This window comes from Hyla sarda, chromosome 1, assembly GCF_029499605.1.
Source record: "Hyla sarda isolate aHylSar1 chromosome 1, aHylSar1.hap1, whole genome shotgun sequence".
In the NCBI taxonomy this organism is placed as follows: domain Eukaryota; kingdom Metazoa; phylum Chordata; class Amphibia; order Anura; family Hylidae; genus Hyla; species Hyla sarda.
Genome location: NC_079189.1, coordinates 528,439,021 through 528,453,322, shown reverse-complemented (window position 1 = coordinate 528,453,322; position 14,302 = coordinate 528,439,021). Strand labels below are relative to the sequence as shown.

Sequence of the window (14,302 nt, the reverse complement as noted above, 5' to 3'; positions counted from 1 at the left end):
TTTTTGCACCTTTTGCAGACACAAAAAACAGTCTAAAGACAATGATAAACGTCGGCCAATAAGTTTAGAGAAAGCTGGCAAACCGCAAAACAGCCATCACCTGGATGTGTTTTAAAGATTCCATTAAAGATTGAAAGTCAAGTGAGTGCTACTTGCTTTTTTTCTTGTATGGTTTTAAAATACTGATGACCCTTCATCCATAATATTTCGGTATACTAATATAATATATAAAAACAGTCTAGGGTGTATATGAAAAAGGGTATAGTACTAGTACTGGGAGTATAAGAAACAGAAATAATATGATTAAAAACGTTATTTAAATTTATTTTTTTTACATATTGTACATTTTATACATAGTTACAGATTTTCAAATAAAATATGAGACACAAAATAAAATTTTAGTACAGATGGGGCAAGATAAAAAGAAAAAAAATTCAAGAAGAAATTTCAAACGATACGCTATTCAGAAATACAAACCAAATCCAGTCCATTTCATCTATGGAATCGAGCTATTTATGAAGCAAATACAGTATACAAGTAAATGTTCATGTTGGGTGCATCTATGGCTTTTCCTGACCTGTCTGTTTTAGTAAATACAAGTATTTCCAATGAAACATCAATTCAGAAACATCTTTTCTTACAGCTCTGTGTTGTGCTATAGTACATATTTTAAAGGAGAACTCCAACAAAAATTTACTTATCCACCATATACAGGATAGGGGATAAGTAGCTGATCGTGGGGCATCTGACCGCTGGGACCCCCTCCATCTCCGTGACGGGCCCCCAGCTGTCTCACTGAGGCGCGTGTGTCGCCTATCGTAGACGGCAAACACTCCATTCATTTCTATGGGAGTTGCCCAGTTGCTGTACTCGTCTTTTCGGCACTCCCATGTAGAAATGAATGGAGCATGTGCAGTCTACTAGTAGAAGACACACACTTATCCAGTTTTTGCTGGATAACCCCTTCAAGTGGTTGTCCAGGGAGATGAAAAGGCCTTTCCTGTTCAGCTCCCCAGCACTTACTTCTGCCTTATGTACCTTTTAAAAGTATTTTCCGATACAAGTGGGGGCGGATGCCAGTCGCAATCATCACTTGCGGGCACAACCATGCCAGCACACAATGACCAATAGCTGCAGGATGTTGTGATGACGTCCTGCAGCTAATAGTTATCAGTGCGGGCATGGTTTTAATTCCAGGTCATCAGGTCTGACATGTCTTTATGAGGTCTGTTGTACAGACTTGTAATGCGGGTGAAACCGATGACAATGATACTCACCAGTCCCAGCTCCATGCTTCCGTTCCACTGCAATCCTAGAGTAGGTGTTAATAGCAAGATGCCAGCCAGACTTCACTTAGAAACAAACCTCATGCACTTAGCAGGTCCTTTGCATGTACCGAGGAACCAGGATTGCGGCGGAATGGAGGAAGGATCGGTAAGTATTATTGTCATCAGTGTCACCTACACTACAAGCCTTTACAACAGGTTAGTGTGGGTGATACCAATGACAGGTTCCCTTAAAGAGGACTGTTCTTATAGAGCTTGCCTCAAAGACCCTGTAACTTGTATTATTTTTGAGGTCTTAAATAGTTGGCTTAAGTATGTAAAAAGTGTGTAGACACTGATAAAAGTCAATATGACCCTTGGGATCATAATCCAGTTATATGAGAAATTAATCCAGATTTGTTAAATGTCCCTAGCCCTAAAAATAAAGTAGTAGTCCTGTAACACAAGTTAATATTGTAGCATTCATCTACAGATAAGCAAATAGCTTTGCCAAATCAACAGACCAAACAAATGGCTCATCTCTATTCCTGGTCTGCTGTAGGTGGACTCTAAGCAATCTAAGCTGGGGACCCCCGCGATCTCTCCTGCAGCACCCCCGTTTCTCAGCTGCACAGAGTGAGGATTGCTCTGTGGCTGATGACGGCCGGTGCAGGGGAAGGAGTAACGGCTCTGCCCCTTGTGACGCCCTGCCCCCTCAATGCAAGTCGATGGGATGGGGCGTGGCGGCCTTCACGCCCCCTCCCATTGACTTGCATTGAGGGGGTGGGGCATAACGTCACGATAGGGGATAAGATGTTAGTCGCCAGAGTACCCCTTTAATCATTTTAGAATATATAATTTTACAACATTTTTCAGGATTGCAATGTGCAATTCAAAGTTTTAAGATTTCAGCTTGCAGTAAGTTGTTAGGAATCTTCATTAATTTCCAGTGGATTATAATCGGTCCTGGTCATTTGATAGACATGCAGGGTCACGGACAGCTGTCTCTTGTAACATACACGTATCCAGCACATGGCCAAGATAATTTTTTTTTTTAAATCTCAATTTACAAAGAATAAACTTATTCTCTGGAAACCCACCCTCAAGTGCCTTCCCGCTCAGTCAAAAAAAGTAATCTTTATTTTTATAGTACTAAATCAATATATAAATGAATTAATGGAAAATAAATACGAGAAACATTAATTTTTTTTCCCTTGATGAACCTGTAGAAGAGCCATCCCTAAATACTTATACTAGAAATACTAATTCACGTCAATGCTATAATTCAGATGAGCTAGTCCACGTATTTGTACCTGAAGATAGCATCCTGTAAATGCAGTTTTTTTTTTTCTAAACCAGTGTGCCTTTAGCTATTGCAAAACTACAACTCCCAGCATGGCCGGACAGCCTTTGGCTGTCCGGACATGCTGGGAGTTGTAGTTGTGCAACAGCTGGAGGCACAGTGGTTGGGAAACACTGCCGTAATGCATCGCACAGCAACCTGTAGCAGCCTACAGCTCAAAATGAGCCAATAAATTAACAATAAATAAATATATTTAATCAGGACTGTACACAACGGATTTACATTAAACAAAAGGCTGTATACAGTGAGTGATCTACACAGGACATGCTTTTTTCCTGCTGTACCAGTCACATACTGTACATGACAGTCAGATGTGAACAGCTTAGTGGTACAAAGTCCATCAATCATCCACCTCCATGAAAATGTCACTAAAAAAATATTGTGACACTGGAGCGGCCTCCTCTTCAGTAGCAAGTTCTGGGGATTTTGGCGTTGCTTGTAGTTCAGAGATCTGAAATGTGAACAAAGACACAAGAATCAGTCAATGCAAAATATGTAACAGGGCCACCACCTACTAAGTGCCATTAACAAAATTTGAGGTCTTCTCATATGGACTTTGGATCTCCAAAAGCACTTTTTTTAAATAAAAAAATAAAAAAAAATCTGACCCTGTGTACAGCTCCTAAGCAGACCAGTGTGATGCAGCTCCTCCAGGGCCATAGGATAAAGGCAGGCCAAAGTATAAGAGAAGGTCCAGGCACACACCGATCAGTTGCTTTATATATTTTATTTCATGAAAACAGAATGCATAAAACAGTGAACAGGTTTCGGCTTTATGCATTTCTCAGATGCAGATGAAAAGGTCATAAAGCTGAAACACGTTCTACATTTTCATGTATTCTGTTTTAACCGGTTAAGGACGCAAGGCGTACCTCTACGTCCTGAGTCCCTTTACCGGGGTTTAAACCACTCTCCCAACCGGAGAACGCTTTAAACCCCCTGGGTCCTGACTTGCTATTAGCAGCCAGGACCAAGGGTTAATGCCGTGCACCCCCCGATCGGGCCGATGCCCTGCATTAACCCATTAGACGCCAGGATCAAAGTTGATTGCGGTGTCTGAAGTGAAAGTAAAACTATCAGCAGCTCAGCTGAGTCCTCGCCTGCCTCCTTGTCGTCCGATGGGCGATCTACTGCTCCAAGCAACAGAGCACCGATAACACTGATCATTGCTAAGCGATGGCATAGCATTGATCAGTGTATGCAATCAAAAGATTGCATGGTATAGCCCCATGTGGGGGCTAAAAAAAAAAACAAGTGGCAAACAAAAAAAAAATGAATTAAAAAGGTGAACAAGCCCCCCCCCCCCCCCCCAACTAATAAAAGTTTGAATACCCCCCCCCTTTTCCTATTTTTTAAATAAAATAACGTAGTTAAAAATAATCACGTGGTACAGCCGCATGCGTAGATGTCCAAACTATTACAATATAAAGTTTAGCTAAACCACAGTCGATGGCGTATACGTAAAAAAATACTAAAGTCCAAAATTGTGCATTTTTGGTCACTTCATATACTATAAAAATATTAATAAAAAAACGATCAAAAAGTCCCATAAAAACAAAAAAGGAGATTTTTTTGTACTCACCTTAAAATCTCTCTCTCGTAGCCTTCAATGGGGGACACAGATACTGATGGGTATATGCTCTTGCCACTAGGAGACGCAGACAGTAAATAGAGAAAAAAAGTTGGCTGCTCCCTAGCAGGATATACCCGCCCACTGGAAGTAAGGTAATCACTACCCACAAACTGAGCTTCAGGAAGGATTTACCAAGCATAGAGATGGACTAGGACACCAAGAAAGAGACCATCCTAGTAGAGACACTAAACCAATAGTCCCCATAGAGACACAAGGGAGGGTCATCGCTGAGGCTAGATGGGCCATAACCATCCTGGTAGGAGGGAGGAAAACCACTCCAGACAGAGGGCTAGCCCGACTGGTAAACTAAATAGAAAAGGCAACTCCAAGAAAACCCCATCCAGAGAATCAACAGATTCAAGAGAGCAGGGCAAGAAAATGCCCTGTAGAGCTGCGTACGTCTGAGCAGAAGGCGAGCACAGACAGACAAGGTGGAGACCAGAACCTCCGGGGGAAAAAAGGAAGAGAGATGGAAACAGTCTCGAGAGGCATGGAGAACAAGACCAATGACCTGACCCAAAAGGTTGCAGGCTTCAAGACCACTGTCCCAGGGGCACGCCGCAAGCACCCAGAGCATGAACAGCGGGAAAGAACATGACTAGGAAACAACGTCTCCACATAAGCTGAAATCAGCCAGACTGGCGTAATCAGGATGCCAGAACACCTTCTGTCCCAGGAGTACATGGGCTAAAATAGGGCTAAATGAGGAGCGGAACCCCCTGAGAAGGAGCAACCTGAACAATGGAGCGGTAAAAGAGAGAACTGGAGGTTCCCAAGGCTCCCGGAAATCCCACCCTTGTAGGGCAAGCAAACCCCCCACCTCCTTGAGACCCTCCAGGAAACTACATCGGAACAAGAAGTGTGGCACAGAAAGACCGCCCCACAAATGCGATCACAGAAAAGTCAGTGTAGGAGCCCTGCACATACCCAAGATCGCAACTATCAGTAAGGCCCTAAGAACCAGGAGGGCTAAGCTAGAGAAGAGGGCACACCAGCACCGTCGAGGAGGTTGCCCTTGGACCCTGGCGATCCGAACCTGAGTACACTGAATCAGCATGCAGTCAGGACGGGAACGGAGAGGGGGACAAAAGGGAACCCAGTTGGGACTCCCAGGTTTTGGGCACATGAAGGCTACCCAGAAGACTGTTGCGAAAATGCCACGCAACTGACAACATCCAAGGGAAGAATGTACATACCCCTCCAGGGAGACCACACCAAGAGAAGAGGAGATGAGAGCAACGGCAGGACCCAAATAACAGATGGTGATTAGACTGCCGTCGCTGAGCCACACATGACTGCATAGACTCCTCCAGCAGAGGAGAGTGCCCTAGCTGCATGAGCAGCAGTAGAAGTACCCGAGAAACAGGGTAGAGCCAGGCTGTAAAAAGGGGGCAGTTAGCACCCAGATATAGCCAGCGAAACGCTCTGCTGATTGCTCTCACCAAAACAAGGACCCAGCCAGGTACTCCACCAATGTAGGGGTGAAGAGAGATGGATTCATCTTGGCAGTAAAAAGTGCTCTGTGAAATAGCAAAAGGAAAAAAAAAGGAGCAGTGGAGGCGAAAGTCAAGTACTGACCATGCCAAGCCTTCGATCACTGTACCCCCTGTGGAAGGAGGACTGCCAGGTACTGAATGAGCATGCAAACACCGTCCTGCAGCAATGGGTTAAAATACTGGGTGAACATAGCAACCACAGGAACCCTGTGACAACAAATCAAGGTATGGAGGAGACATCCGAGTCCCTGGAGGGGATCTGAACCTTGGACACCGGTGCTGAGTAAGAGACAAAGACTTGACTACAAAAGCAAGTGAGGAGTATACATTTCAGCAAACAGTATGAGGAGGTGCACCTCATTGGGGCAAAACCCAGGAACCTATGAAAAAAGGGCCCGAAGCTGTGTCAACTGCTGACATAGCACATGTCCTGCAGTATGGAAAACAGGCTTAACCCCAAACGGCACGCTATCACCAAGTTCTCAGCAGACCAACATCGTGCCCAAGAAGGGAACAAAGATGGCTGCTGTTTCTGCAAAGGTCTATTGAACCTGCAGGAAACATCCACACCCTATCGTCCAATGGTGCTACACTCCAGGACCGCCGACACAAGAGAGGAAGATGCATGCGGTGCCCGAAACCAGACAGTCTGACTCACTGGTAGAAGTTCCGCTGGTAAAAGTTCCAATGAACCATAGAGTCACTCTTATGAGACCCCACAGAGAAGTGGGGCACCGGACACCAGCTGGGGAAGAGGCAGGTACAGGGTAGGTGACCTGGTGGATCAGAAAAATCATGCAGACACAGGCTGGCTAAGTGGTACAGCCATGGAACATACAGGGTCACTTCGTTTAGTACCACACACCTAAAGTGGGTTACCAGCCGTCAGCCACGAGAGCGGCAGGCATGTGGTGAGGGACCTGGTAGGGTAGGGAACCCTGCGAACCACAATGTGGAGCATTCTATGGGACCCATGGACCACATAGGGTCACTTACACGGAACCTCACCCTGGTAGTGGAATACCTTAACTTCCGCCATGGTGCGACTCGACGCAGTAGTAAATCATTCGGATGACAGTCTGGCTGACTCGTATAAGATCCCTGAACCCGCAGGGTCACTCCATTGAGCCTTCCCACCGAAGGTGGGCTAATGGAGTATGCTAAGCGAAAAGGCAAATTGGTGGTGTAGATCATGCAGACCAAAGACTGGCTGAAGGGGTCACCCTTCCAGATACCTCACACCACAAGGGAAGTATGGCAAACCCCAGCCATACATGCGGCAGCCCTGTGATGGGAGGCCAGTGGAGGTAGAAACAGTGCAGACAACGGTTCAACTTATAGATAGGGTACACCTCTATATGGAGGTCGCTGGCGATAAGGTGACCACAGCACAGAGGTGATCACTGTGCCCCCTTGTCGCATGGGGGAGGGCGGGATGGCCCAGGAGCCATGGGTAGTATCTCTGCCATCCTGAGAGATTGGAGGAGACTGAGGAGCCATGGATTGTATCCCCATCGCCCTGTATAGGGTCCACAGGACACACTGGATCACTTCTTCGGATACTGTGCACTAGCAGTGGGGCACCGGAACTCCAGCCGCAGATACAGCAGTCACGTGAAAACTGACAGGCAGCTGAGGAACCACGCAGGCCACTGTCTGGCTTACTGGTATAGGGTCCATAGCATACACTGGGTTACATACATTAGTGGGGTACCGGAATACCAGCCGGATGCAGCAGCTATGAGATGAGTGACAGGCAACAGAGGAAACCATGGAGACCACTGTCTGGTCTCTCTAGGCCAAGGGGCAGCCAAAAAAGGCTTATATATGACAGAGGAGAAACCTCAAAAAAGGCCCGGAGCTTCCAACAGGAATGCCATTGCACCATCAGGGGCATCACACTGGTGCCTTGCTCCGGGAGGGAGGGAGAGCAATACAGTTGTGGGCACGGCAGACACAGCAATGACCCGAATGCATATGCTCCCACACAGAGTGGGAACCTTGTAGAAGAAAGGACATTCCAGAGGTATACCCAACTGGCATGTTTAAATGGGCACTGTGAGATTCAAAAACTTTTGATATGTTGTAAAGCATGCAAAACAAATAGGTTTTGCAACTGCTTTCATTAGACAATTTTCTGTATTTCATACTGAAAAAGCCAAACAACTGCCCCCCTGCCTGCTTGGACACATACTAGTCCTGATGTGCCCATGCGTCATCACCTATGTCATGGACACACTTCCTTGATTGACAGCTGTGAGCGCAGGGCTCACAACTAGAGGAAAAATCCTCCCACTGACAGCTTGTGTCCCGCTACTGTCAGTGAGGACAAGCTGGGAGTTGTAGTTTTGCTAATGCTAGGGGAGATGTGAGCAGACAGCATACTGAGGGAGGGGGCGGAGACCTGCACAGTGAGGAAACGCCCACTCCCTTTGAGAGGAATTCAGACTAGTGAGCTAAATTAAAAGTGTAATAATAAAAAAAAAAAAAAAATAAGGTGCTAGACATAAAAAATGTACATGGTTAGGATTAGGTACAGAGTGATCTATTTAAAAAAAAAAAGTTTTTTTGTTTGATCCCACGGGTGTGCTTTAAGAAAACAAAAATCCAAGTGGCCCCCAGGAAAATAGGCATTAAATATACAAGCCTCAGACAGGGAAGATGAACTGATGAAAAAAATAGATACGGTATTACAGACCAAAGCTGTAATGGCTATTGGTCACCACAAGAGGGAGCACACTTGAAGTAATCAAAATTTGGGGCTGACAATATCAATAATGGCCACAGGAGGGCGCTTATAGCCAGACCATCACACAAAAAACACGAGGAACGCAGGAAGCAGAGCGCCCTGCGAAGGCCACCGCATGAGCCCAAATGCCCCGTTACTTCATGCAGGGACACCAGAAAAATGAATATAGAAGGCGCGAAAGAAGAAACGGGCCGCGGCCACAGACTGAAGTACGAGTCTGACTGCAACGTCCATAAAAGCTTGTGCAGGAACAACCTGCGCCGCGCTAGCCCCCACAATACAGTGGCTGATCCCAGGAAGAAGGGGGGCAGAGCTACATGATAACATAATGGCTACGCCAGCCAGAATAAGGTTAGAGCCGGGGGAGCAGAGCCTGAACAGCCATAGCAATGTGACTGGGGGAAAAGGATGCAGCCGTGGGGTACAGGGAGCCGCCGCAAACAGCCAGCGGCTGCCCTGAGACAGTGGCCGCTGCAGGTCCTATCCACCAGATTAGCTCAGTCTGCGGGCAGGAAGAGATAAGGGGAACACCCACAGAGTCGGGCGCCCCAGAGAGGACCAGGAGATATCTGACTGCAAGCGCTGGTCCACCGAGTGGCGGCGCTGGTACAGAGACCCAGGGAGTCCCACCATAACCCAGAGAAGTCACTGAGCGCTCCGTTGCCATGTTGTAGCCCTGCAGGCTACCCCACTGAAGCCGGTTTCAATAAGCGATCCCCTACGATGGGGGAGGTGAGGGTCACATACCTACCTGGCTCTTGGCTATACTCACCTGATTGAGTCTTCGGCAAGCTTAACGCCACACTGCATCATACTAGGCTGCCAAAGCGAGGCAGACAGGGGCAAGAGTGGACCCGGACCAGAGTTACTACCCTGGCGCTGGCTGTTGGTGAGAAGGGGTTAACGGTACATACTCTATGTACCCTGCCCCTTCGTCACAGAAGGGCAAACAGGTAGCACCATGCTCCTGAACCCCCATCTGAAAATGTAAAATAAGAGGAATGGGAAAAAAAAAAACACTAACTACAAAACAAGAAAGACCAGGTCTAGAGAACTCCAGACCCGTGTCTTGCCTCCTACTGACACTAGCTAAAACTGATTACCTCACTTCCAGTAGGCGGGTATATTCTGCCAGGGAGGAGCCAACTTTTTTTCTATTTAGTGTCAGCGTCTCCTAGTGGCAAGAGCATATACCCATCAGTATCTGTGTTCACCAATGAAGTGCAACCGAAAAATGGTACCGATAAAAACTATGGCGCAAATAATATGCATGTAATTATTTTTTTTTTAAGTAGTAAAATAAATAAAACCTACATTAATTGGGTATCCCTGTAACCGTATGGAATAAAGATAAGGTGTCATTTTTACCGAAAAGTGCCCTGCGTAGAAATGGAAGCCCTAAAAAGTTGCAAAATGGCGGGGGGTTTTCTCATTTCACCCCACAAATATATATTTTTTTCTTTCGCCGCAGATTATGTTATAAAATAAGTGATGTCATTACAAAGTACAATTGGTGACGCAAAAAACAAGTCCTTATATGGATCTGTAGGTGCAAAATTGAACTGATTACAGGCGATCATGGGGGCCGGAGCATTGTGACGTCACGGCCCTGCCCCAGTGTGACGTCACACTCCGCCCCCTCAATGCAAGCCTATGTGAGGGGGCGTGAGCTGTCACGCCCCCTCACATAGGCTTGCATTCAGGGGGCGGAGCGTGTCGTCACACTGGGGCAGGGCGTGACCTCACAATGCTCCGGCCCCTGTGATTAGGCATCTTATCCCCTATTCTTTGGATAGGGGATAAGATGTCAACAAGATGAAAACCAGATAAGGCTGGGTTCACACTACGTTTTCTCCCATACGGGAGCGCATACGGCAGGGGGGAGCTAAAACCTCGCGCTCCCGTATGTAACCGTATGCGCTCCCGTATGTCAGTCATTTCAATGAGCCGGCCGGAGTGAAACGTTCGGTCCGGTCGGCTCATTTTTGCGCCGTATGCGCTTTTACAACCGGACCTAAAACTGTGGTCAACCACGGTTTTAGGTCCGGTTGTAAAAGCGCATACGGCGCAAAAATGAGCCGACCGGACCGAACATTTCACTCCGGCCAGCTCATTGAAATGAATGACATACGGGAGCGCATATGGTGACATACGGGAGCGCAAGCTTTTAGCTCCCCCCTGCCGTATGCGCTCCCGTATGGGAGAAAACGTAGTGTGAACCCAGCCTAAGAAAACACTTAAACTTACCCTAGATGTGGAGGGCAGGGCCTCTTCACTAGGTGACAACACTGGTGATGATGAAGGCACTTCACTTTCAGTGGCATTTTCTAGGCTCAGATTTGGACCTTTTTTCTGTCGGGCATGGACGGTAGGGGTAATCTTTCTACATTTGGGCTTTGGTAGATTGTTCTTCAGAGTTTCTTCATTTGATTTCTTATCTTTGCAAACCAAAGATAAAAATCCCAATGGTTTTTTTCCAGGCCTGAGAAAACAAGAAAATGTTCCTAAAGGCACAATATGGATGTCCGGCTTCAGTCTTTATATCAATTCAGAGACAATGCAATAGGATGATACATGGAGCCCCCTGCTTTCACTTACACCCTTGTATATGAATACACAGTATAATTTTCTCTCTGGGGAAAAAAAACACACCGCAAAATACACTTCAGAAATTCCGAAAGGAAGCCCCAGATTTCTGCAGTCTTTTGACATTTTGTGACTATAGATTTTGGCAAAGATTATCCCTATTTCAATTGGACTATCTGTGTCCTGCATCTCTGAAGCCCATTCCGGTGTGATACGCTTGGAATGAGTGATCTTCCATATAATGAAAGAAAAAAGAAAACTGAACTGGGCCACATGAAAAATAACAGAAGCACATTGAATATGTTTTTCAGCACACATTTTTCCTTTTTTACTTGCAGTGGTCAGGTATTTATTAACAGACAGTCGCAGTTGCGCAATAAACTGTCGCAACGGCCGTAAAAAATGACTAAATTTACTCCAGCTCCAACATGGAGCAGGAAAAGCTACTGCCGCCCGGGCTCCGGCATACTTTCTCCCCGCTACCCTCACTGCGCTACTGGGACACTACAGTGATTTACATCCCCCCCTCTCACCTGCCAGCGCCACACAACTCCCATCTGTCTGCTAACTGTTGCAAGACTACAAGTCCCAGCATGCCCTTACAGTGAGGGCACGCTGGGAGTTGTAGTCTTGTAGCAACGGGAGCTTCCTACGGAAGCCGGTAAGTTGCCCAAGCCCTAAAACAGTGTTTCCCAACCAGGGTGCCTCCAGATGTTGCAAGACTACAACTCCCAGCATGCCTGGACACCCTTTCGCTGTCCAGGCATGCTGGGAGTTGTAGTTTTGCAACATCTGGAGGCACCCTTGTTGGGAAACACTGGCCTAAAACAGTGTTTCCCAACCAGGGTGCCTCCAGATGTTGCAAAACTACAACTCCCAGGTTGGGAAACACTGTGCCCGGCCTCCGCCCCACCTTACTGTAAGGGCATGCTGGGAGTTGTAGTCCTGCAGCTGGGGGCGGGGACAAGCTTATCACTTGCCCAAACATCTCCACACATACACCACACAACTACAACTCCCAGCATGTCCTTACTGTAAGGGCATGCTGGCAATTGTAGTCGTGCGGGGCGGGAGATGTGTGAGCAGGTGATAATAAATGTACTAACCCATTTTTTTTTTCCCTTCTCATTTCAGATCTGTGTATCCTGTGGACTCCTTCGGATTCGGTGGACTACTTCGATGACCAGCGTTTTTCTTTGTTTGATTTTAATAAAATGGTTAACGAGGGCTTGTGGGGAGTATTTTTTGTAATACATTTTTTTTTAAACCTGTTGTGTTTTTATTTTTTTTTTTCTACTTTACTAGACAGGCTTAGTAGTGGCTTAGGGGTACCGGGAAGAGCCGGTACACACAGGCCTGGAGCGTCAAAAATGGCGCTCCTGGGCCTAGGCGGTAACAGGCTGGCGTTATTTGGGCTGGGGAGGGCCAGTAACAATGGTCCTCGCCCACCCTGGTAACGTCAGGCTGTTACTGTTTGGTTGGTATTTGGCTGAGAATGAAAATAGGGGGGACCCTATGCGTTTTTTTTTTTTTTTTTTCTAAATAAATAATTAAATATTTAAAAAAAACACATATGGTCCCCCCTATTTTTATTCTCAGCCAAATACCAACCAAACAGTAAAAGCCTGACGTTACCAGGGTGGGCGAGGACCATTGTTACTGGCCCTCCCCAGCCTAAATAACGCCAGCCTGTTACCGCCTAGGTCCAGGAGCGCAATTTTTGACGCTCTGGCCCTGTTGGTACCGGCTCTTCCCGGCACCCCTGTGGCGTTGGATACCGGGGTAATAATTGGGGGTTAGCCCTAGGTGTTTTTGTGGCTAACGCTAAGCCCGGCTTAGTAATGGACTCCATCTATAAGACAGCTTCCAATACTAAGCCTGTCTAGTAAAGTAAAAAAAACAAACAAAAAACACAACAGGTTTAAAAAAAAATTTATTACAAAAAACACTCCCCCACAAGCCCTCGTTAACCATTTTATTAACATCAAGCAAAGAAAAACGCTGGTCGTCGAAGTAGTCCACCGAATCCGAAGGAGTCCACAGGATACACGGATCTGTAGAAGAAGAAACAAAAAAAAAAAAAATAAGTAAGTACATTTAGGGAGAAAAAACAGTGTTAAAAAAGTTTAATAAACACACACACTAAACGCCGTTTACCACTATTCTGAGCCACGACTACAATTTAGTTATTGAATTATTTAGATGTGGTGAAAAAGCTAAAAAAAAAAAAAAAAACTCAAAAACAAAAGATCCAGAAGGAAACCTAGCAGCCAAACCTATTCAGACAGCAGGAAAAAGCAACAGACTTTTTTCTTCTACATGAAGTAAATGTCCCACTTTTGCCTATGTGTGCCAAATTTATTAATGCCGTGCAACAATTTAGTAAATTTGTCGCACATAGTCAAAAATGAAGTAGAAAAAAAACAGGGTAAAAACCAGACTACATAGTAAAAGATTAGTAAATGCCCCTCATTATTGTGTATAACATACGCCAAAGAAACTGTGTATAGAGAAAGCTTTAAAGGGGTACTCCGCTGAATTATTATTATTTTTTTTTTTTAAATCAACTGGTGCCAGAAAGTTAAACAGATTTGTAAATTACAGTGTAATGAATATTCAGGGATTGGGTGGCTGCACACTAAATAGAAATGAACTTGCAAAACTTAAACTCCCAGCAAATGGCTGTCCGGGCATGCTGGTAGTTGGAGTTTTGCAACATCTGGAGGGCCACTAGTTTGAGACCCCGGTTTATACCCAGAGTGCCAATAAATAATACGTGAAAATAAAAGATTATGAAATCAGACCTCAAGGTATAAAACAGACTAGTGGTTGACAGTGTATATGGGTATATAGATTGAGAAATAAGATGCAGCTGGTATGTCTAAAAATTATGTGATTTATTTGAGTAAAATAACATTAATATACAAAAAAAGCTGGTATATGAGCAGGACCCTTGCTACAGTTCCAGTAAATTGCAGATATTTGTTAACCCCTTAAGGACCAAGGACGTACCGGTACGTCCTTGGTCCTGCTCTTCTGATATAACGCGGGGTTACACAGTAACCCCGCGTCATATCATGGCGGGCCTGGCGTCATAGTGAAGCCGGGACCCGCCTCTAATAGTGCGCAGCGCCGATCGCGGCGCCGCGCGCTATTGACCCTTTAGCCGCGCGGCTAAAAGTGAAAGTTCCCGACTAGCTCAGTCGGGCT

The 14,302-nt window shown here is 45.9% G+C and overlaps 1 protein-coding gene across 3 annotated transcripts in view; it reads right to left on the bottom strand.

Annotated features, from left to right (window-relative positions):
* Nucleotides 1-306: 306 nt before the first annotated feature.
* BDP1 (B double prime 1, subunit of RNA polymerase III transcription initiation factor IIIB) overlaps nucleotides 307-14,302 on the bottom strand; it is a 94,591-nt gene continuing 80,595 nt past the window's right edge. For all 3 annotated transcript variants that reach the window (XM_056539667.1, XM_056539682.1, XM_056539675.1), the window contains 2 exons: nucleotides 10,754-10,988; nucleotides 307-3,079 (listed from right to left, as the gene is read on the bottom strand). In XM_056539667.1, coding sequence (XP_056395642.1) covers nucleotides 2,969-3,079; nucleotides 10,754-10,988 — 346 coding nt within the window. In that variant the 3' untranslated portion in view covers nucleotides 307-2,968. The remainder of the gene's footprint in view (nucleotides 3,080-10,753; nucleotides 10,989-14,302) is intronic.